This window comes from Pseudopipra pipra, chromosome 6 (genome assembly GCF_036250125.1).
Source record: "Pseudopipra pipra isolate bDixPip1 chromosome 6, bDixPip1.hap1, whole genome shotgun sequence".
NCBI classification, from domain to species: Eukaryota; Metazoa; Chordata; class Aves; order Passeriformes; family Pipridae; genus Pseudopipra; species Pseudopipra pipra.
The window spans coordinates 29,746,963-29,772,390 of record NC_087554.1 but is presented as its reverse complement, the minus strand read 5'-3'; the positions used below and the strand labels follow the sequence as shown (position 1 = coordinate 29,772,390).

The window sequence follows — 25,428 nt, the reverse complement described above, 5'->3', positions numbered from 1 at the left end:
TGACTCTCCAGGTTAGGTAGACACGTAAGGAGGAAAGGGCAGTAGAGATCCTCTCAGGGCAACAAAGCCTGACATCTATATAAAAATTCCCTGATTGAAAACAAACATATAGGAGGAGGGAAGAGCAAGGTTGGCCTCTATTTCCCAGAAGGAACAAGTGCTTTCTGCTTGTACCTGATAACCAGAGTCTGGGAGGATACAGACCAACTTTCTGACCACCTCAGCCTGCCAGAGGGGGTTTGACTCTCCACCTGCCTCAGAGGAAAGCAGCCTGGCCACCCCATCATAGTGTATCTGGAGTCAGGCCTTCTCATTCCTTCCTGGTGAAGCAGCTTTAGAGTCATATAAAGTAAATAATAGATTTATTTCATATAAAATATATGTTCAGCGGGCCAGAGAACAAGTGTGAGTAGCACTATTGCTTGGCTCCTGGACAACCTCCTGGAACAGCCAGGATCCACTGGAAACATCCACTCTTCTGCTGAGTATTTCAAACAAAACCTAAATGTTTTCACACAAGAGACCCAGAACAACCAAATCCCACTGTCTGCTTCTCTGGCAGACCCATGTGAAGCGGCAGTTGTGTTTGAATCCCTCAGGGATTTTAACCTGGCTTCTGTCACTCCAAATGCATCAGCACAGTAAGTGGTAGAAGTCAAATGCAGAACTAGTACTGTTACTCCCCCAGCCCATAAGCAGCACTCATGTCAGAACCTCTGGGTATGTCATGCCATCTCAAATGCCTTAAAATAGTCAAGACATCTCTAGAAACTTGATAGCTATGAAAGAGGATCAATGAGGGAAAATAGCTCAACCTTTCCTGAGAGGAATCCAGAGATCAGACGGATATCCTAAAATGTCTTTTGATATCTGTGCTTAGGCAGCTAGTAGAGCCTTTCATTTTTTAGATAAGTGATTTGCTAAGAAAGCACCTCAGCCTTGCCTGAAAATACCTACAACCTAGGCCTCCTATGCAACTAGAAGCATACTGCTGAGGCTCATGCCCCAGGTGCTGCCCAAGAATACAGATTAATGACAAAGGTGATGATTTTTCAGATTAGTCTCATGCTTAACCTCTTGCTCCTCTCTTTCTGTCACTTCTTACACTCACCAGGCTAATCCAGGGCTGGGAGAAATGACAAATATGGGGCAATTATAAAACCATCAGCTCCAAGTAGTTCCAAACAGAGCAAGACACATAGATGAGCCAAGAACAGATGTCTAGAACATTTTGCACCTAGCAAAAGATAACCTATAGCAAAGCCTATAATTCACTCTGGAAGGCTACACTGGGCTCCTCATGCGTTCTAAACCCTGAGGCAGCAACCAGCATCTAGGAAGCCATTTTTCTTGCATGAGTATCCAATATAAATAAATCATTAGTAGAAGATATTGAAGAGAACAGCAAAGGAGTTGATAGTTCCTCATGGGTTTAAGCATGACCGCATGGAAAGCACAGTAACAGATGCACAGTTGAAAGTTCAACAAACCACATTATCAACAGAGCTTACACTGTGCCAGATCCTTCCTTTCCCAGAGATGTGGATCTGCCAGGAGTCACATGGCATTCAACCCATTGTTGACACACTCAATGAAGGCACTACACAGGCTAAAATGCTTTCAGCATTTCTAGCATCAGACACTTGCTTCTGTAGATCACAATTCTTACCTATCAGAGATCATTTGTAACTCCCAGCATTTATTCTTCCCTCATCATTATGTTTCCAGACACCTTAAGATTAATTGCTTAAAAATTAAGTTACCAATTAAAACCATGTTCCAATCTTAGGATGTAGCCTCATATTTTTTTCTGAGATAAGAAGTCTCACAGATTCACATGCTGATAGATAAAGCTCTGAAGTAAGGAGATACCTACTTTCTCTGCTCTGGATCTTTCACACTCAAGAACATCCAGTGTTTTTTTCTTTCCTAACAGTTTGAGTCCATTTGTTAGAGAAAGAATCATTAGACTTGTGAATTTTGTTTCTTTTCTTCCCCAGCAGAAATATAGATTTTATGTATTGATTGATCTCTGCCTTCCTCCCCAGCTTCAGCTACGTCATCTTGGCATAATGACAGGAACAAGAGAGACTGAAACAAACAGAAAATTAGAATAAGGGCAACTCAGGTCACCAACATAGCTTTCAGCCCTAAGACACCCATTTAAATTCAGTTCATTGCACTAATGCACGAATATATACCTGCCTATCATCACACTTAGAAATGGATCTGACATTTGTTCCAACTTAGTAGCTCTGCTTCTACCACTAATGCTCAGCTCTCCCCTGCAGAAGCTCCCAATGTATGTATAACTTAGTCCCTCTGGGCTTCTGAGTAGGAAGCTGGATGACCAGCTGAGCCACACCACCAGAGCAGCTCAACCTACACACCAGGGATGAGGTAAAAAAGGCAGAAGGGTCTGTTTTGCTACTGCTAGCATAAACTTATTTGTTAGGAGAGTGACAGTCTCCAGTACTATCAATACATCAGCTTTCATCAGTGCCAAGAGGGGTTTGTTTGGTTTAGGGGCTGGTTTGTTTGTTTTAAAGAATAGCCAAGTAACATTAGGAACCTTGACAGCAAAGTGAGCCAGAGGCTAAATCTTGCTGACAAAAGTGTCATGTTCTAAAAGAATTCTGCCTTGCTATAAGGGGAAAGCCCAAAAAGCATCAGAGAAAAATCACTGGAAACCAGCTTCCATATGCTTTCAAGAGGAAACAATCATTTCTCTCAGAGCTGCTCAGAGCCAGGCCAGGGGATTGTGACTTTGCCTGTAGATGGAGTTAAAGGACAACTTCCAGTAGCAGCAAAAGTATCTCTATATCTTCTGTATCTCTTAGAGCTGACCTTACTTTGAGCCCCTAGGTTTACACCTGAAATCCTGGCCATAAGAATCCTGACTCCTCAAGAGTTCAGGCTGCCTTGAAATGAGTGCTTTAGAGACACTAAGTCAGATTGTCATCTGCAGGAACTGACTCAAGAGTACTGATGTGGGAACTGTAAGCTAATGACAGGATCTGAGAAGCTTTGCTCCAGAAGCAGAGTTCACACATTTTTTTACATTGTGTTAGCTTTCCTAGGATCTCCTCACTCACGTGAGTTTCTTATATTTGCTGATGTAAAGGAGAGCATGTTGTGGAGCAGTTTTCCTAAGGCATGCAGGACTAGCAGAAGTGACAACTCCTGTGTTGCCCTGGATGAGTCAGTTCAACTCAGTCCACTGGGCAACAGAGCAATGGTTCAGTGAGCTTGCTGATAGGATAAATGCTGTAGCCAGAGATAGCAATGACCCATGTACAGTCAAGAGACAGCTCTTACAACATCTCATGCATAAGCATACAGTCGCCAGCTACAAGACTGCAGTGCTGGAGAAGATCTGCAGTAAGATGGACAGGTAGTCAGCTTGTAACCCTGACAACATCAAAACAGACTGTTCCCCCGATGGATAACACATCTCCAGGCTGTTGCTAAGACAACAAAAATCCACTATGGATAAATCCATTATGCATAAATGGGCACACTTCATTGCAGGACTTATTAACCCAGGCCATGCCACTTACTCTTTAGCTTCTCAGTTGATTTAAATCAGTTGACATGTTTGGATTCCTTCTTCTTGAAGGAATGGACTCAGCTGCAGCTCAGTGTATTAGTTTTTTTACTCTTTTCTTCCTCCAATTGATTTCCTCTGTCCAAAGACACAAGAGAGAAGAGATGTCCAGTTGCATTTCATCGTCTTCTCACAGGCTTGAAGCAGGCACTGACTATAACACAGCGCTCAGCATCACCAAACTGCTTTCCTTTTCCTTCTGCTTCTGAGTTCAAGCAGGGCAAGGGAGCAATCCCAATCTGTGACTACTCTGCCTGAGGTCAGCCTGTTGTCACTCAAATTAAATTGATGCAGTCTAGGAGGAAAAGAGGACCAGAAACAAAGCCTAGTTTTCCTCACTGGTGCACACTGCCAGGCATCTCAGCCTAATTTATTTGAAACCTCTAATGTACTGCCATCAGACTTTCCATAACACCTTTTCTAAAAAAATTGTTCATATTTTTTTTCCAAAGTCAAGATCATTTGCAGTGGGAAACATTCCATCCAAGAAAACTGAAGCAGTCTGGACAGACCTTTCATATCTTGGGCTCAGGACTCTGTTGACATCCAGTAAAAGCAGCTTTCTCTGCCTCCTCTCTCATTTGCAGCTGTGGTCTATGTAGTCTCTCTGCCCTTTAACCAAGAGCCTTCCCAGAGAGTTTTTGGGCCCATAATAGAAAGTGTGATACCTGAGTGATTATGAATCCTGAACCTATTGGGCAGCATACAGATAATTTAATAGTCTAAACTCGGTCCTTCAAACAAACAAACACAACAAAGCAAACCAAAAAACAGCACAGAAGGCCGACTCAAAGCTCTAGGAAGGTGCATAAAACAAGCATCTGAGGACTACCTGATCCTTCACACAACCACCTTTGAGTAGCACTATGTTTGACTACTCTTGGAAAAAAAGATTGTTTAGCACTTATGTCAGACATACTATAGCACTGTGGGGAACCCATTTCCAGGCACTGGGCACCTGTTATCTCACCATTTTGTTTTGTTATACGGTACTCTGTACTTGATATGACTTGAAGACAGCAGAATGAATAAAGCTCTGGATAAATGAAGAATCAGTGATAAAGTAAAACTCCAAGGTTAAAATCTTCCCCTTTTCCTTCAGGAATTTAAGGATTTATCTTTGAGCTTACCCCCACAACAAGCTCGTGAAGAAGATTAAAACACCCCAGATCTTCCTTAGCCAATCCTTATTCATGGAAGAGGAAATTCTTGAGTTTTGTGACTGGCCGCAGAATAAATAAGAGTATGATACACCTACCAAGCTCTTCCAAGAACATGACAAACTTTTGAGTGAACAGTGTGTTTTGGAGAACTAAAATGATTCAGATTTGGCAAATAATTTTGGATAGAGATGACTAGCAAATATTTTAAGGAGAGTCAAAACATTTCATTTAATGTGAATGTATATATATGAGTGTGTGTGTGTGTGTGTATGTCTGTGTGTCTGTGTGTCTGTGTGTTGTTAGACTTTAATTAAAATCTCCCAAAGGCAATATTTTGGCTTTTGCTCTCTATTTGTTAAATACATTCACTTTGGCCAACATATGAAGGAAGAAAAAGAAAGAAGAGACCCTAGTGACTCTCCATCACCTACTCTTTCAGGACCACAAGTTCTTCAATTGACTTAGAGCATCTCTTCAGCTCATCACAGCAAGAAACTTCACAGCTATCAACCTACTTGACAAAAAAGTTCCCTTGCTTTCCATGTGGCTTCCTGGAATACCAAAAAGAGTCAGGAGATGCTGTGCTTCTCCACACTGAGCAGCTCAGAAACAACTAATAAGTAGTGCAGAGGTGAGTCTACTACCTGCACTAGGATTTTTCACTCTTCTGACTAAGCGAGCTGAGAGCATCAGAGACCTTTACCTACAGTAAGCACAAACATGTTGACATTTTTCTGAGTAACTAGACTTATTCTTTGCTCCAAAGAGATAATAACATGCTCCATGATCTAGTCAGTGCTTAAAACAATCATTTCACAGAATGAAGTGCTAGTGCTTGCAATTCTGTTGCTACTTCTATAATAGACTCAAAGGCTCCTTATATACTGAAGGTAGAGGTAAAAAGCGTATCTATTCCTTCAGTCCTAAAGCGTTCCACTGTAGAGGCCAAGTCTCACTCTCTCTTTTCCATTGCATAGGAAGCCCAAAAGGGATGCTAGGATGGTAAGTCTGTGCTGGTTTTCAATGGTACACACAGGTCATCACCTCTAAATCGTATATGAGCAAATTGCTGAAAATGACAGAGCTGAAAAGTGCAAAAGGAAAAGTAATTCCTTCCTCCATACTACTATTTTGTATCAGAGAAGTTGGCTTAAAGTACTAAAGTTTTATGCAATTATTCTGTGGCCATACAGACCCCCTAGCTTTATGCCTTTCCTCAGAGATAGCTGGTGTGTCCTCTTCTCTGCAGGGACTCTTGGAAACTATATGCATAACTCTTAGCTTTTATATCCTCAACCCAGAATGCCACCCCTTCTCCAAACACAGGCTGCTTGCCATAATATCACAAAACCAAAACAGAGGCCTTTATCATTGCTGTGAATTCAAGAATGCTATTGTGTTTGTTTTTCTTTCAGGGCCACTTGGATGATCCACTCAGTGGTGTCATGGAGAAATCAAACCAATGGCACCATCACCCACTGATCAGTGAAGCAGGAGAGACACCGGTCAGTCAGATGCAGGGCCATCCTTGGCCATCACCATCAGCCTTTGGCCATTTAGCAGGCAAAGGATATAAATTATATAAAGAACTGAAAGAACATGGGAGGACCATTATAAATATTTACATTTTTGTTACCTTTCTGAAATTGAAGTCACAGGGGAAAATCTCAGAGTCGGTCCAACTACAGTGACTTGAATCTTATTTCCCTCTCATTCACTCCAGATGGGATGACATGGAATAACAGTGGGACAAGGCTGAGAAAGAGACACACACCCCCTTTTAAATAGACCCTACATCACTGCTCCCTGGCTCTGTGCTGACCAGGGTTCTCATTTTCCTCTACAGCACATCTCAGGGGCTCATTTTCCCCAGCAGAAAGAGTAAGCAAAAAAAAAAGCCAGTAGATCAAAATGACAGTTTTATATATTATCAGCTGCAAAGACAGTGGAAATTCAGGACAACTTTAGCTGTAATAAAAGAGGGACAATGGTGATATCAATATCTTTGCTTTTAATATGATAGCATGAATGTGCTATGCAATAAGCTGGAAATATTATCAGAGCCCCCAACTTGAATCTCTGCCAAGTAAACTATTTTTAGTGGAATGTGTTTAGCTTGCTTGTTAAAGATTAAAACCCAGGCAATAATTGCAGTTACTCTTCTGCCTGATTTAAATAGGCAACATTTATTAATGTACAGTGATTAGGCAAACTATTCCAAAGTAAGCCACAAAGACTTAAAGTGATGAGGAAACAGGATGATATCCTGCCTCAGAAAGTCAACCTTGTAATCTAAGATGTGTTCCATGATAAAAAGCTTATTGATGCAGACCAGAGGGAAGAGAATTACAAGTTATGAAAGGGAATTTGATTTGTCCTTCTGAAGTAAAAGTGATAACTGACTGATCAGAGCAAACTCTGCCACAGATTTTATAGATCCAGTTATTTCCTGCAGGTTTTCAACCAGAAGTTGGCTTAGAATCCATGCAAGAGCTGGACTGGGATTCAGACTGGGAAAGAGATATAGCCATGATCAAACCTCTGATCCATATTCTGTATTCACACTTACACATTAAATCAGAGTTCAGTATCCTGCATATCTACTCTTTAAAATGTCCTAGTTGATCAGCAAAGTTCTCCTGCCCTGTCTTGTTTTGCAAGTGCACAAGTCCATACAAGCTTGTACAAGGTCTTTGGCAAGAGATAGAATAGGATATGACCACCTAGCGTGCTGAGGGTGAGGAAAGTTTGCTTTTGATGAGAATATTCTGAACACTAGGAATACCCAGTGATTTTTGCTCCATTATTTTATGCTGAAGAAAATAAGTCTATGAATAGATCTACCTGCCTCAGCTATTTGTGCAAAACACCTCATTAAATAGCAGTACTTTTTTTCCTAAAGAAGCCTGGTACATATCCAATGGGTAAAAGGATAAATGACTATAATCTTTGAATACACAAGACTACACAGAGTGGGTATTTCATAGCTGCACAAAGCCCATAATTGAACTTCTGCCCTAAGGATAAGTTTTCCTGCAGTGTAAGTGCTTCCAGATGCCAAATGGGGGTCATGTTCTTTGTCAGGAAAGCAGAGCTTTACATCCAGTTAATTGTTGTCCCCAGCTGTCTTTTTTGTTGTTGTTAGGTTTTTTTCCATTGAGGCCAATTTTCCAACAGTTATTCAAGCAAATGTGTTCATTTCCCAGTTTCCCTATGATTCCCCACCGGTGTAATAAAGCGCAGATTTTGCATGGCTACATTCCAGACTTCGTGGTGTTAAAATCATAGCAACAATGAAAAAGCATGTTGCCTCAATAGTCATAATGTAGGATGTGAGCTACAGGTGACTCAGTGATAGTCAAACCAGGTAGTCTATATGCAAATAGAACAGTTTCTGTGTACAGACTGGTTAACCCATGGAGTTATTACTCACACATGAAGGTTTTCATGGTTTGCTAAGGAGCAAAAACTACTTAGTCTGAATTAAAATGATGACTGCAATTCAGTTCACTGTGTCCCATCTCAGAGCACAGTGACCATGACCAGCAAGCCCCTTCTTCCATAAATCCTTTGGGCTGATCTTTGGTGTCAATCAAACATAAAAAGGTAAAGATGATACCCATGCAGTATTTGGATCTCTTTTAGTAGTGAAATATTCACTGATTTGGGCCGGATCAACCATGGCTGAGAGAGGAAAGTTCAGACTATAGTTTATTGCAGAACAAACTAAAAAATTGCAAGGAAGAGAGGGGATATTATAAAAGGACAACATAACTCCTTTATTTTCCTCAAAGTATTAACGATAAACTCTTGTGTGTGCATTTGCAATGCCAGTCCCTTGTTATCAAGCACTAGCTACCACTTACTTGGGTTACCAGACCTGTTGGTTGAAGGACAGCTTGGAGGAGTTCACAGTTCAGGCTGCCAAGCAACTGATCTTTAAATGCTCAAGACCAAAGTCTGGGGAAGGATTTTACACCAGCTTGCTCAATTTTACCAATAATAGCACTGGAAGAGGTGGCTTCAGTCCATTGTACTTGTGCTTTTTGGACTGTCCCTCAGAGCAGACACACACCTGAACAGGCCTTACCACTCACTCTTCCCTCAGAAAACAACCCACTTGTTTTAGTCCTCAAAAGATCCCTTAATCTTTGTGATAAGAAGAGGTTTGACTTTTACAGCAACCCACTCCTAATCTCTTTGGTGTCTATTCCCCCTACAGGGAAACCCACACTATTCTGTGGGCTTCCTGATAAAAGTTGTCACTGCCTGATGATAAAAAGCAAATGTATGTTGTAATCTTAAAGGTCTGGAGCTGGATATTTAGAGCTCAGTCAGCACTGGGCCTTATAAGGTTGTATTTCCCCCAGAAAAGTTCACTAAATTTGTGGAAGATCTGAAAACTACTTTTTTTTTCTCTTTTTTTTTTTTTTTTAATCATTAGTTGGTAAACAAAAAACAAAGATAAAGTATACAATCATCAAAATGCTCTTCATCTGAACATGCCTCTCCTGACCTTCTGTCAGACCAGCAAGCAAATAGGTTGTGCCAAGCTTTCTTCTCTTTGGAGGCTTGTGCCAAGATTTGGACCTTCTGATTTGTTAGCACAGATAACACCCACTCACATTCCCCTTTGCAAGAAAAGGTCAAGGAAAACGACTTGCTATCCTGTGAACATTCAGGAAATATTGCCCATCAACATGTGCCTGTGCTCCTCTCTGTGCTGAAACTTCACGAGACAATTTCTTAGTCCTGTTGTTGCAATTAACCTTTAGAGAAAATTATTAACTACATTCTTATGCATGTGAGGGATTGATCCATATTATTAGCCTAGAAACTATGTCCTTATTGCAATTCTACAGTTGTTTCTCCTCCCTAGATGAAATCCTGGCTCCTTCCCTACAGTATGGTAGTGCTTGCTTACTCAAAATTAAAGAACAATTATCTCCAGCAAAGACAGAGGTGATCACATTTCCTTCCTTAACTGGGGCACTGGAAATTAAAAAGTACTCTCCTCACCCAGTGCTGCTCCTGAAAGATCCTACAGAAAATCAAGCATAATACCTGTGATCTGGTCCAATATGCTAAACATTTAAAACAACCAAAAAAGCTGGGGTCAGCATCATCTCTGATATGACATGCTTGGATGAGGAGTCTGGGCCAGGGAAGGGGAAGGTGGGGCAAGGAATCAGCCTCTTTGGGGATCTGTGCTTGGCTACTCTTTGTACAATGCCTGCCTCCAAGCATGAACACCCACCCAGCCCCACTGTCCCCTCAATCAGTACAGTTTCATACTCACCATGTCATAAACATTCAGAATCACTGGTTCATTTGCCATTGTTGACTGCAGCAGAGGCTGGATTAAAACCTTTCAGTCCCTGCCAGATGTGTGTTGATGCCCCAGGATATGCTTTCACCCTGAGCCAGATAGAGGGAAATGCCTCATCCTACAGTCGTGCCGAAGGAAGGAGTGTGGAGGGAGGAGGAAAGGAGAGAATTCTCACTGGTATGTGTGTGTGTGTGTAAAGTTGGTTGCAGGGAGGCAGTAAGGGTTGGGTTGGGTTTGCTGGTTGTACAGGGTTTATTTTAGCCCTCCATGGCGTGACAGATCCAAGGTTTCTTTCTAACTCTGTAGCGCACCTTGGGGTCTGTAGACTCATACACCACTGTAACCAGGCACCGTCCAAGCTTGTAAATCCCGATCCACAGAAGACAGACTCTGAGCCCAAATATAAGCCCTCTTCTGGCACCGTGAGCAAGGCGGGGGGCAGTGTGTGCGGGGGGATTTCTCGGCAGAGCGGCAGGCTGCTACCGCAGCGGGCTGCCAGCACGACGCAATAGCTCTGGGCTCCAAGGCACGGAGCGGGGCCGGAGCGGGCGCCGAGGTCCCTCCTCCCGCCGCCGGAGCCCGGAGCCACCTCGGGATCTGTCCCCGGTGCTGGGATCGGTCCGTCCGAGCCGGGATCTGTCCGCGGTGCTGAGGTTGATCTTCCCGGAGCTGGAATCTGTCCGCGGTACCGGGATAGGTCCGTCCAGAGCCGGGATCTGTCCGCCGTGCTGAGGTTGATCCCTGCTCAGACTCTCCTTTGCGGTCTCTCCGTCGCCGGCAGGACATGGTGAAGAGGCTGTGCCAAAGGGGCTCCAGCGCGGGGCTCAGCGGTGGGAGGGGGCAGAGGAGGGGGCTGGCTGCCCCCGGGGCACAGAGGGGATGCCGCAACCCCCATCCTGCCCACGGCGTGCAGGCAGACCTGGCGTCGGCGCCGAAGTTAGTAGGCAGTTCTCCGCGGGAGACGACGCGGGATTACTCGGCGTTGGGGCTGGAGGAAGGAAGATGCCGAGCGGGCGATGCTTCCAGGCGGGGTGCGGGGCCGGGGCTGGGTACCCCAGCTCTGTGTGCTCTGCTCTCCGCAGGGCCAGTCCTTATTTCACGATCAGCTCGTCCCGAGCTGGGCAGCCTCTACTGACTGACAGCCATGGGGACCTACCCCGTCCTCTGCTGGCTGGATGCATCGCTGCATGGCACACGGTGGGAGGGCGGGGAAGGGACGAAACGACTGGGCAGGGCGAGTAGTTTCACTCCTGGCAGCAGCAGGTTCTGGAGGTTTTTTTCCATCCTGGAGCTACTTTACAGTCATGTTAGGAACGGGCAGCTCTGCAATGTCTTGCCAACAAACACTCCCCTCTGACCTGGATGCGAGAATTAATTATAAAATGCACTGCGGTAAATTCATCTTCAATTTGCTCCTCCTCTCTCTTTAAAGGGAGAGCAGGGTTTGAGATGGTGCTGGGAGACGGTGCAGCTGAGAGGGAGAAAGAGGGTTTCTGTATCCAGAGATTTGCAGTGGTGTGGCAATTAGCACTCTGACCTTACACGTTCAAACACCACAGACTTATCAAGTGAAAAAAAAAACCCAACCAAAAAAAAACAAAAAAAAAAACCAAAAAAAAAACAAAAAAAAAAAAAAAAAAAAAAAAACAAAAAAAAAAAACAAAAACGCAGGGATGACCTCATCTGAGTTGGAGGCGTATCTGAGGCTGAGGCTCTCTGCCAGCTCACAGCCAACCAGATCTGAATGAAAATTGCAGGGAGCTCGTTACATCAGCAAAGCCCAGCATGCCTCAGCCCTGTCTTCAGCTGCATCCCGTCCCGGAGAAGGGCTCACCTCTGTTTGTCAGGACTGGAAAGAAAATACCATAGAGCTGCAGTCTCGTAAAAGACTTGTTACACGGTGTGCAGGAGGATTTCTTGTGAAGGCAGGCAGCATGAAAGGGAAGTGAGCCCATGTCCTGCATAGCTGAGTGCCAGCCCAACAGAGTCAGACATAAAACTTTTCTTCTGGATAGTGCCAAAGGAGATCCAGAACTGCTTTGCTCTAACTGTATGGATTTGCATTTTGAAAGAGCAAAGCCACAGTTCAGGCCTGGGCATGAAGGTATGCAACGTGGCAGGGACTCCAGCACAGTCGATTCACCTGGACTAGTAATTCCATGGGTGGGCTAAGGCAATTCCACACACACGGAACAGAGGCTTGACCAGCACCCTGACTTCCCTCCCCCCACAGTTCTCCAGCCCACCAACTCAAACTGTTGGGTGCCATTAACCATCTGTCTGAGCAGCCTGGGGCTGAAAGAGCTGTTTGTGCAGATGAGAAAAGGCACTTTCTCCTCCCTACCATCTCAGAGTCCAGATATTCCTCAGAGGACAGACTGAGCCCCCCTTTCATTTTAAAAGCTATGGAGCAATGAAAAGCTCCCTCTGCAACCACTCATGCCCTAACTTGTAAGACAAACCTCCTACTGAATCCCAGAGGGTTCCTACTAAACTTTCACAAATACTCTGAGATTGTCACTTTTGTATGCGTTCTGCTCTAGTAATGGTGATGTTTTAAGGGGAATTGAAAGGAGAGGGAACAGCTGATACTAGACTAACCGATGTAACTTGAAAAGCAGCATTACAAGCTCTTTCCACACTTGTCCACATGCTTACTTGCTAAATTAATTCCAATGACTGCTATGCCCAGAGTTCACTAAAACAAATTAGAGACTTAAACCAGATACACCTTCCAGAGACAGACATATATAAATACTTAGGATTTGGGAAAGATGACAGTCAGCTTTGGGTTCTGTTTTGAATTCTTCTTTTAAACACTTATGCTGCTTTTAGGACATAGCAGACACACACTTTTTTTCCATACACATCCCTAAAGCTAGACAAGACTTTCATTCACAGTTAAGCAGCCTGTTGCAAGCCTGCATTTTCTCAGATTCTCCACATTCTTAGCACTCCCTTAAAAGGGATTAATGTATTTGAGTTTAATTGTGATCATTCCCACTTACTACTCATGGCATAAGTGTTTGTGCATCTTCAAGGATCAGTGTCTAAAGGAGACAGCGTGGTCTTACATGAGTTCTTTGATTAAGAAAGAGGTGAAAAGGGTTAAAAGGAAAACAGTGCTACCACCCAACATGGACTAAAAAAACAAGAATCAGTTACAACCTTCAGGAATTACCTGGTACATTAACCAAGGCAGTCAGTAGCTGAGAACTTCAGCCACCTTCTCCAGGTCCCAGTCACAAAAATGGCATCGCTGGGCACTGTAACCAGAGCTGTGACATTCCACTGGGGGCAAGAACAGAAGAACAGCAGTGCAAGAGAGAAATAATGGCTAGATTAGAGGTGGTGGTCTATCTTCGAGTTTGTCTACCTGTGTTGCTATTCAGGAATTCTAGTTTAAATAAACACCTTTCCTTAATTTACCCTCATGCGCTTTCAAAGCCTCAGTAGCCACCCAGCAGACAATGGGGCTTTCAAGCACATTTCACAGTGGGGCTGCCCAGTTTAAACTTCAAGACATTTAATGGTCGTGTCTCCACATTAGGTACACCACCCCTGGGTGTCCATTATATTTTTTGACAACTTGTCATTTCGAATTGTATAAAGTGCTTCCACCCATGTCAAGTTGTCATTATTATCCCATTCTGAGTACATTAGTCAAGACTATCCTTTTTAAAAGAGGTATAAAATCACCTTTTAAAAACTAGAGACAATATTTTTTCAGGTCTTTGAGAATGGTGAGGTCTTTGAGAATTTTTTCAGGTCTTTAAGACTTGTCTCCCTGCTTCCAGAACCTAAAGGGAGTTGCTATGTCCTTCTTCCATCTACAGCAATAAATCACCACCTGGACACATGCTGGAGCTTTGTAGCCTCATTCCGAGAATGTGAGAGGAGGTATTTTGATTGAAAGAATTTTATCTCACTTCTATCCAAGACACTTGCATATACCAAGGATTTGAATTGAGAGTGGGCTATGGGAAAAAATGGGGAAAGAAAATCAGCATAGGATACCAGCAACGTGCTTTGCCCCATGTAAGGCAACACATGAAATATTTAACTTCATATTGCACCAGAAAGAGAAAGAACAACAGCCAAATTGGATTACCTCAATCATTTAAAATATTTCCTTCAAGACTGTGGGGATTTGTAGCTGAAAGCTAGGCATGTGTTAGTAGATGGGGGAATAATTGATATTTACATTGAATTGAGTCAATCCTGATTTTGCATTTTGTCTCCCTTTTCATTGCAGCTACACTTTGCAACTTTCTACTCTGAAGCTGTTTGTCAGGAAGCAATGACGGCTGGCAGCTCCTAACACGGCTGGCAGGGCAGGGACTTCACTATCTAGGGCTCTGGCCTACAGCCCATGAGCAAGTTGTGCAGGGCAGACCTGGAGATGGCCACCACATTCAGCCAGGAGTCCAGATCACCAGGCAAGTTCATAATGATAAGGCAGGTCTAAGGTCAAGCCAGGACATCAGCCCTTGGGTTGGGCCCAGCCAGGCAGAGCCAGAGACCAGCACCCTACCAACGTCACCAGGGCAGGGATTTGTGACCCCAGGCTGGTCTGAAATGGTGCTCCTGGGCCATGGAGAGGCCCCAGAGAGTACAGGACTATCCCCTCTGTTTACATAAAGCAACACTGTCAACTGAGAGGCAAGCAATGTACATAGAGACTTTCAACCTGGAACCTGGGACGAAAAAGCTGAACATTCCTGCTCATTCTTATGCTAAGGATTAGGCAAGTAGTTGTTGTTATTATTGCTATTAAAAATTCACAGCACAAACAATCATGGGTCAAAAGCAGCCAATGGATGCAGTTAAAAGAGACAGAACACTAACAGGAATTTGTGTTGTACACCTGAGGAGCAAAGCAGGCTTAGTTTCAGAGGGTTTTTCCACCAGCAACATCTTCTGATTATTTATTTGCATTATGTTATAATAATATTCAGAAGCTGCAGGGCGGGGGCAGGGACACGTGTTGGACACTATATGAACACATAGGAGGTGACTGCAGTTAATCAATGAAAGGTGGTAATTTAAGAGATGTGATTGATAGGTAAATGGCAAGAGAAAAGATACATGATTAACCCCATGTCACAGAGGTATGGGGAAGCAAAGTGACCAGACTTCAGCCAAACAGCTTATCTGCTGTACAGTCAGGATCAAAGAGAACTGAAGCGAGGTGCCATGCCACACTTGTAAAAAAGATAGGAACTGACATCATCTAAAAAGTCAGATGCTGCATAATCCTGAATGTATCTAAGCTGCCTCCCTCTTGGACCAGGACAGTATTTGTCCCGCTGCTGAATATGCCCAAAACTACCCCCACCAGGGCACTGTGGTTCTTCACTCCTGTTGCAGTCTCACAGAGATCAGTCTGGGTGAAGACAATCCACAGAACAGGAGACAGGAGCTCCAGTACTTGCTCCTAAACATGTTCCCTAGCTGCTAAGCTACACTTTCAGCACTCTCAAGCTGCCAACTGATTAGTGTCCAGGGTCTCTTTCTCAGTCAAGCTGAGTATCATGTTCTGCAGCTGCATCATAGCTGCATTCCAGTCATTCTAGAAAAATGATCAAAGGTGGTGGTACAGAATATTGATTAAAGAGATGCATATACTCATCACAACTTACTCACAGAATTTAGATATTCCTTATCCTATACCTAAACGTCTCTTTGCAGTCCTTTCATAGAACCTGAACATAGAGGAAATAAAAAAAAAAAATTACAAAAAGTATTGAAAGGTATTTCAAAAGTGGTTCTAATTTTTAACTTTTCCATCCATTTTTAAAATTGTATGTTCAAAGTAGGATAAAATGCAATTTGCAAGCTAATCTTTACAGCTTGATAGCAGTGATTAGTAATTACAGGTGCTCCAGTCATCTTTGACTGTATGAATTTCCTTACAAATCAATTGTGGTTGGTTACTTTTTTTTTCCAGAATACTAACATTTAATTCCCTTTTCTTATTTTACTTGCCATTCATGTTGGATGATTAGCCAGCAGATACAAGAGCATGCTGCAATTCTCTGGGGCTACTATAGCATTCTAACAACTCTGAAAGGAGCCTTTTAGCTTCTAGAACAACACACCAAACACCACATCTGATGGCAGGTGCATCCACAAGTGCCTTTTGATAAATTCAAGACTATGACCACCATAGGTACCACCATGCCAGCCTTAGCTAGCCCATTTTTTACTAGTTTTAACCCTTCACTCGAAAACAACTGTTAATTTTAAAGAGTGAGCTATCGATCTATGACTAAGTAAAGATGATAGCTCTCTAACTCCCCAGGAGTACTTCGTCCCTCATTTGGTTAGATACAGAGACTGGGAAGTTCACTCCCTCAGAACAACAAGAGGTGTTAGGGTTAGACCTTTGCATTGATTCATTGGATCTCTGAATATGGATAGCTTTTTACGGCTTTACAAGGCTTAGTGATGGGTTTTGTTTAACCCAATATATTCTGTAAGACATACTCGGAGGGCTCTAACAGTCCCCTTCATGTAATCTGTTTCAGCAAACAGGCTGTGCCAAACCATTAGACATGTGTACACTGCTCAAGCAACTCTTTCAGTCAAGCCAAAACCCACCACGGTGCCTTCTCAAACAAAACTGTTCACATCTAAAAGGATATTCAAACAGTGAAAGAAAGTCTGCTGATAAAGATGAAAATCTAGCAGGATTTGGAGATGAAACTCAATAGATTTTTTTTTTCCCTTGCATTACTCCCACCCTCAAATTATCATAAGCCTTCTGTGCTACACATGGCATAATCTGGCTACCAATGTTTTTGAATACTGTTATAATGTAAGCTGAAATCCATACCAAGAAAACCAATCGCAGCATCCCATCCCACCTACATTCGTTGAGCTTAGTTTGTGGTCTTACTGGGCAATGACAAATAAGCCCACTGCACAAAGGCAGACTGTGGCAGCACATGTTTTCCATTTTCTGCCTATTTTTGTTGTCATCATGAGAACAGCCCCATGTTTAGTCACCATTTGCAGATTTTCATAAAGGATGTATCTGCTAATCTTTTTCAAGTCTAAATGAAGGGAGATTCTGTTTAACTGTGCCAAAGCAAAAAGCTGTGTTTGTTTCTACAGAGCTACTGAAACCCAAAGCTTCAGATTAAATACATTTGTTATTTAAGAAGGCAGAAGCTGTCACAGATGTCTTGGAAGTGTATTGGTCAGAAATTAATTACTTTAATATTTTTTACTCATCTTACATTTATTAACAATTCTGTAACACAGAATTCAGATCATCATCTGAACAGCAAGCAAAAAAATGTGAATCCAACTACCCACAGGGTAAGAAGAAAACAATTCTGTCTTGCAACAGTGATGGAGAAAGTTCAGCTCTCTTCAGAGAGGCTGGGAGAGGCACAAATGCCTATTGCAAAGTTAGTGGAATTCAGGGATGTAAGGACATGCTTCTTACCCTTCACTAACCTACTTCATCCAACCAGATTTTGGGATGCTGCTCCCACCCTGCATCCTTGCTAATGTCTCAATCTCTTCCTCCAGTTCCAGGACAATGGCTCCCCAAATGTCATGGGTTGAGGTGGCTGGGTTTTTGGTAGCAGGGGGTCTACATAGGGTGGCTTCGGTTAGAAGCTGGTAGAAGTTTCCCCCCCACTGAAGCCAATGATAGTTGGCCACAGGAGGGACTTCCTGCTGCTGGCCAAGGGAGAGCCCATAATTACACCTCTGTGATAACATATTTAAGAACAAGTTTGTTGTGCAGAATTTTCCAGCCAGGGGAGAGCTGACTGAAGCTCCCACATGGCCCTGCTGCCTCCTCCACCGTGGGGGGGGGGGGGGAGGGTGGGCAGCAGCAGCCCAGCCCGGGGCCTCTCGGCACCTAGCCCGGAGCAGGCAGCGGCACCCTGGCCGAGCTGCCTGTGCTGCTCTTGGCAGTGCCAGCTGAGCTGGGGCAGCCTGCCACAGTGCAGCCGAGCCCATGCTGGAGCAGATGGATGCATGGAAGAAGGCTGTTATCCCCTGTGGAAGGCCCAGGATGGAGTGGAATCCTTCAAGAGACTTGTGGCCCGTAGAGAGGAAAATCCATGCCGGAGCAGGTTATTCCCAGGTAGAACTCATGGCCCTGTGGGGGATCCAGATCGGTACAGCTCACCCTAGGAAGGACTGCATCCTATGAAGGACCATCAGGGTGCAGAGAGCCCCCCCTGCACCCCATAGAGAAGCGACCCTCGGGACAATAGATATGGAAGAACTACTGCCTGAGGGGTGGACCCATGTTGGAAAGGTCCATCAAGGACTGTTACCTGTGGGAGGGACCCCACAGAACAGGGGAAGGACTCAGAGCTGTGGACCCCCCTACAACCCGTGGTGAGGACCGTGGTGAAGCAGGCTGTCCCCCTGCAGCCCATGGAAGAGTGACCTATGGGACAGCAGATTTGGAAGACCTATTGCCTGAGGGGTGGACTTGTCTCCCTGCACTGCTGCAGGGGGAGGAGGGAGAACATGGAAGGAAGGAGGGGTGGGTGGAAAGTGTGTTTAAGACTGTTTTATTTCTCACTCTTTAGATCTTATCCTGTTAGTAATAAATTTTAGTATTAACCCCACGTTGAGTCTGTTTTGCCTGTGTGACCTCTCCCAGCTCAGACCAACTTTAGTAGGTGCCTAGAATCTGGCCAAGGTCAACTCACAACACCATGAAACAAAGCCAAATGGCTGTCCTGCAGTAGCCACTCTCCAAATCCAACCACACCAATTTCCTGTTACCCAGTAAAGAATAAAGGAAGAAATAGGAATGGGAAAGCAACAGCCCTGGCTCCCTAAGGCAGGCATGGGCAGGATAGGCAGCAGAGCCTTAGTTCCCCTTTCCCAGGGCCATTTTTCTCCTCAGCAGTCTGCCCTGTGACCCACCCAAGGACAGAAGCCAACTCCGCATGACTTCTTCAGATAGCAGAGATGCTAATATCAGCATTCCAGTAGGAACTTCATTTGCTGCCTTCATTACCCCATATACTTTTAACTCGTGAATGCTATGAAATGTCACGAAGCACTAGTGGTATGTCACTAACCACTCCAACTTCACCACAGAGATGGCAAGTCCTGACAGGACTACTATCAATAGTCTCTGAATCATTTTGAGATGAATCAGACTGCTAAAAAATTTAATAGTCATGCAGCAGCTTTCTGCTTCCTTATCAAGCTCAAACCTTACAAATTATGAGTAATACTTGTATTGAACAAGGAACTAACATTTTGAAGGAAAATAATCTCTAATTCTCTCTGGGTTTTTTTTTCCCTTCTGGCTAATATCAGGGCAACGACTTTCAGACTGCTGATTAAAGTCTTCTGATGAGATTGAATTATCATACCTTTAAATGAAGGGGGGGAAAGATCATTATATGTATGCTTTCCAAGTAGTTTTTATCTTTCTAAATATTCATACCATACTCCCTGCTATCCAAAGGATGAGGAGGCTAGGTGGCACTGCAGGCTAATGGACTAGCTTATTATTATAGGAATTAATTAAGTGAATTTTGTAATCTTCTCAACAAGCTCCATAGCTAACATATATTTCTTTAACCCTCAATCACTGAAAAATTCAAAGGCAATGGGTCTAAGTACATAATTTTGCAAGGTCAGTCCTGGAATGAATAGCCAATGGGAGCAAATCCACTGTTCATCCTCACAACTTCGCTGGAAATAATGAAATAAATATATAAAAATCTCAGTGTTGCTTCAGACCTTTATCAGAGTTTGCCTGTTGTGCCAGTTCCTCACATAGGTATCATGAACACTAAAGTACACACATTCCCACCTACGGCCACAACCAAGCCTAACAGAAACAATGATATTTGCTTCTTTCTGATTAAAAAATACCTTAATAAAAACCTTAAATAAACTTAAAATTATAAAATAATAGAGCATTATTCTTCCTGTGTTGCCTACTTTGCCTAAACAGTATGCCACTATCAGAGGACTATCCATGTTCCTATTTGGAAAAAACTGTTATATGAGCAAAGATGTTATGCATGTATGGTCCTGCTGGATCACAAAAATATACACAGGGTCCTATTTCCACCAACAAAGGGAAAATCCATAGTAGGCTTGCTCCTCCCAGTGAACTCTGTGTCTTGCCCTGTCAGGTCATTTCCAACACTTTCTGTCTCAGTCTCACACTCTCCATGCACACATCCACATGTGCATCTTTGGTTCTCTGCATTTTCAAACTCCCCCAGACCATGTGTTAGTCTTGCTCAGGCCCCATCCTAGAGTCTATTCCTGTTCACTCCCACTGTCTCTGATTATTTTATTCCACAAAGATTCCATTTCTGCATGTCTTGAAAAAATACAGTGAGGCTGCCTTGCCCTTATTTGCATCTTTGTAACAGTAGTAATCACAGTCATCTTCTGTAACAACAATAACTCTCACCTATAAAATAACAGCAAGGAAGGATCTCCAGATCTGAATTAGGGTGAAAATGTCAGTTTGAAGGACAGGCATTTCCAAAATAAAAGCTGCTACATGATTATTACATAGAAAATGGCTTCATATTGAAAAGCAAAAAACACCCTTAGCAGTATTCTAACAGAGGCAGGGTAAGTATAAGACACAGCACTTGAGGACAACAATAGATTGAGATAGAAAAAAATCTTCCAGTTTCTCAAATTTGACACTTCTATAGTGTAATTCTTCTTCTCTGCTTTATGACTTCCATTTTTACTGTCATGTGTTAAATCTAACATTATGACATGCCTTACAATGATATGAGGACTGTACAAGTCTCCAACAGACCTTGTCTAAAGAACCTGGGGACTTAAATTACACCATCTGCTCTTTCATCTGCTTCAATAGGATAATGCCATGATCCTTAAAGCACATCACACCTGCTATCTTGATTTCATATGCACTTTTGTTGCAGTGACACCACCACTCAAGAATATATAGCAAAAACTTAGAATCATTGCACTTAAGAGACAAAAAGGTTGTCCTTAGGCTAAGGCTCCAAAGATACCAATTATACCCAGACTGCACTCGTGTACTTCATATGTTTTACTGGAGCAGAAGGGTACTAATCTGGCTCTCAGCCCTCTCCCTTTCTCCTACCGGGGGGCTGTGAATTCCCAGACCAGCACCTCTCTTCCTTTTTAACTCCTAATCTCACCCACCAGATGTCAGGGATGGCAGAAAAAAGTGACAGTGCTGTGGCAGGTAAAAGGTAATGAACAAAACCCCTTCACATACAGAATTTGCTGAGCAGGAGACAGGCTGATGTGGCTCCCACAGGGTCTGTAACAGAGTCTTAAGTTAAAAGTGTGCAAGAAGAAACAGCCTCTACATATCACCCCTACCCCCAACCAGCACCACTGCCCTTTCTCATCAAGAGAACAAGACAGTTTCTTATGTTTTCTGATCTTATCCATTTTCCTCCCAGGTTCCTCTTGCCATAGAAGATGTCTTTGAGTCCAAGAGGAAATACTGGTCAGGGAGCTCATGCTGACATGATGATCTCAGCATCTCCTCTGCAAGGCCAGAGGGCCCTCTGCTTCTGTAACCCTAAAACAGTCAGAAGAGGGAGATGATTTACACAGAAACTGATGGGAAAAGGGGAAGAAGAGGGGGAAAAGAGGGAGGCAGCAGCTATAAACTGATCCTTTTTCAACCCATCCTATCAGAGTCTTGGCACACATCTGTGTGGTTTTCAGAGGCAAGAGTTCAGTGCATTATTATTCGCACTTTGCTAAAATCCCTATGCTCACTCCCCTGAGTCTCTCCCCAGAAAATGGAGAAGGGAATTAGCTTCTTTTGGTAAATCCCACTGAAACTGAATGGGAAAACAATGTTTCCTGGAAAAAGAAAAACAAACAAACATGCAAAAAACCCCAAACAACTAGCTTTTTGAATAAAAAGACAGTTTTATTAAAAACTATTGCAGTAGAACCACCTCTGTTAATATAAAGAAAGGAAGTGCTTGCAAAATGGAATCCCAGTAGGAGCTCAACCTTTCTCCTTACCCAGCTTAGAAGCATCCCAGCCTCATCAAACATCAAGACCGCAATGAATTAATCCTTAGAAATTTAAGCAGTGCAACTCCACCTTTAGCCACCAAGTCACACACATTCACATCACCCACTCAGGGAGATATCATGCTAATAAATGCAAGGGTGTTGGCTGTATTTTGTATTCTGGGCATACTCCAGAGGGGTTCTTGAAATCTTGGTATGCTGATGGAATTCATTTGCAGCTGTTACTGAGATCCTAAATGGAATCAGATACGCGTCAGGTGTTGAAGTGCATTGCTTTTGAAATCTCTCTGCTAATCACATCCCTTGTACCTAGTATAAGAAAAGAAGCTCAGATACCAGATCCAGAAAAATGTTGGTTTAAATTAAATTTCGTAAAATCTGTTTAGTGGCATCCCCTGTCTCTGCTGCTCAGTTAAACTCATTCAACCCAGAAACTTATTCTCATCCCAGCAGCCGAGGGACAGTCAACAATATACTTGGCATCAGTTCAGCTAAATTTCTGCCCAAGATACAGCTGTAACAACTCAGAACATCTGAATTTTCCATCTATGAAACTCACTGCTAGCAGAAAGGAAACTATCACATATGAGCTCATTTTAGACATGCACAGGGTATGTAACAACACAGAAATAAGCCTGCCTTCCATTCCAATGAGGTTTTCACCAGGGCTACATCCCCATCTCCCTTGTATTTAATCCACTAATCATCACTGGTCAAAGATGAGCTTACCTCCCTGCAAGAGGGGATCAGTCGTTTCTGTAGGAACTAAAGAATCACAACTGAATGTAATCTGAACAGTCCCCTGTGAACTGCCCTGGGTTGTGTCATCACAGTTCTAGAATCTCTGAGCGAGGCAGCATCCAGAAAGAAGAAAGTAGGACAGGTAAAAACCACCACTCAGCAGAGTGCCTGAGTTTACAGAGATTGGCTCAGGACCACAACTTCATTGTGGCACACAACAGCAGAGGAGTGGCAATGAGTGGCTGTAAGTAGAGCAGATAGGCAAGAGGTGAGGATCTAGGAGAAAGAGACAGAATTTGAAGCTACAGGAATCAAGATGAAAGCATCAGAGGCATGTTTCACATGTGCACTATGGTGTCTCCAACCACTCAGGACTGTTAGGGACACATCTTTGTACAGGTGCTTGCCACACCTTGAAGCTCCACTTTTCCTTCATGTGTGTTCTACTGGAACAGTTACAGAGTCAAAATACTTTGGTAGTCTCATCTTCAGATATACTCAACAAGGGTCATACCCTATCCAATGTCTGACTTGCTCAGGACAAGCTCTCATTCATACCAACCCCGTCCTTCCATCATGCTGGCCCAAAGCATAATTTGTCACCAAGAGCAGAGTACATGGCCACGAATGTTTTGCCTTATGGCAGCTCAGTTCTAACCCAGGTCACATTGTGCCTCCAAGCCACAGAGGTGACAGATGTGTTCTGCTTATTACTTACTAGAAGACTGCCAAAGAGAAAGGATTCACTGATCATACCCTCTTCCTTTTCCACTATCAAAGAAAATGCTATTTACCTAAATGAGGAGGTATTCAGCCACACAGGACAGCTACAGGATGGGTGCTCAAAGAACCGATACGCTCAATTGAGCAATGTAGCACATGTATAAAACAGAAGCCTATTTCCTGAATAAGCCATACCTGCCAAGCAAAATATCTTGTTCTGACACATGGTGTCTTTGACATTTACCTTCAGTCATGAGGAGACTTACAATTCACAAGTGCCACCACCATGTATAATTCATCAGCTGTCTCCACAAGACTGAAAAATAAATCAGATCAAAACCACCATCAATTTTATAGGTGTTTATTAATATGTTATACAATGTGCCCTGCTATCGGGCTTCTTGAAGTTTTCAGCATATGCCCACTGGCTGATGCCCACTTAGCCTAGCTGAACTCACCATACTGTTTATAGACAGTAGCAAAGTCTGGATGAAAAGGCCCTGGGCAACAGCCCCTGTCATGCAACAAGGACTACATCACTGCACATGCTGCTACACACAAGAGATCCCTGTTCTGCCTCTAATGATCCCCAAACTGCAAATCTACTTCCCATGAGGCTTTGATTGCCAGGCTCTATGTGAGCAGCACTACCACACTTTCTAGATGAGTTTGTAAAGGCTGTAATTCCTTTTCATGTCCTGAAAAGCTGGAGCACAGTGAAAGCTTGCTCTGAGCCCCGCAGAAAATTTATTCAGTACATTTTCAATGGCATGTGGTTCCAGAGAGCCCCAGGCTCTGCTTCCTCTGCCCTTCTAACCCCAGAGTGCTGTAACGGTTCCAATTCCTTCTGCTTTGCTTCTAGATGGTTGGATACTAAGACCCAGGGCCCCGGGTGTTATCAGCATTGCATGGCCATTCCATTGTAAGGGAGGAATAAGAGATCCCAGGAGCAGAAGGCTAGAAGGGGCCAAAGTAAAGCTTTTAGCATCTCAGTGCAAGAGGCAGCAGCTGCAGTAATCTGGGATGTCCCAGCACTAAAAATAGTTATGACTGTAGAAGAGCTGTTTTGTTGACATATGCCACCATATAATTTGACACATGATGAGCTCACCATACTCACTAACAACACTTGTGTTATAGCTGCATCCTGGAAGGTATTTTAGAATTAAATCCAAAGTCTGCCACCAAACACAGACATGGACACACACTCTCATACCGTGCATATGTAAACATTTCCTTTTGAACAGTTCTCAAACAAATGGATTTTGTAGGTAGCTCATATACAGCACAGGCACGCAGAACTCTGGATATTTAAGCTGTACCTTTACAGGGAATGTTTACAAACGTAAAGCTGAGTGCATGAAAAAGGAGATGAAGTAGTTGGCAGCCAGAAGTGACAGCCTTCAAATACTATCAGTCCTGGTTTAACTTCCATTAAAAATGGCAGGATAAAATGGCTCTCAGATCTGTGGTACTATGAGAAGGAACCACTTCCAGTGCAAGTATCTCCTAATAGACAGCATTAGTCTAAAGAGGAACTCAGATTATCAAACTTGTCTAGCTCTACTCAAAACACTGCTAGTAACTAGGGAACCCCACTGGCTTTCCTCCTGTCTACCTCCTGATGCTTCCGCTCCTTGAAATTCAAATTGGTTTTGCAACCCAAATCACATTTTACCATTCTGTTCTGGAAAATAAATAAATAAAGAAGGCCATTTTAAAACCTTAAACTGTGTTTTCTGCATTTGTATGCATCACATTGTTCATCTTTGGTAGAAGGTTTAGCATGAGCAATATGTCACCTCATTAAATCCAGCTACCCTGCAAGCTGAAAATGCACTCTG

General features: G+C 43.3%; 1 protein-coding gene across 2 annotated transcripts in view; it reads right to left on the bottom strand.

Annotated features, from left to right (window-relative positions):
- Positions 1 to 25,428, bottom strand: part of LOC135415860 (deubiquitinase DESI2-like) — a 79,490-nt gene that overhangs the window by 46,008 nt on the left and 8,054 nt on the right. Inside the window, exon 1 of one of the 2 annotated variants that reach the window (XM_064658273.1) lies at positions 10,070 to 11,406. The exons of the other annotated variant lie outside the window; for it this stretch is intronic. Within the exon in view, the coding sequence (XP_064514343.1) occupies positions 10,070 to 10,108 (39 nt within the window). The 5' untranslated portion in view covers positions 10,109 to 11,406. Of the gene's footprint in view, positions 1 to 10,069; positions 11,407 to 25,428 lie in introns of those variants that run through there. 2 annotated transcript variants of the gene reach the window in all.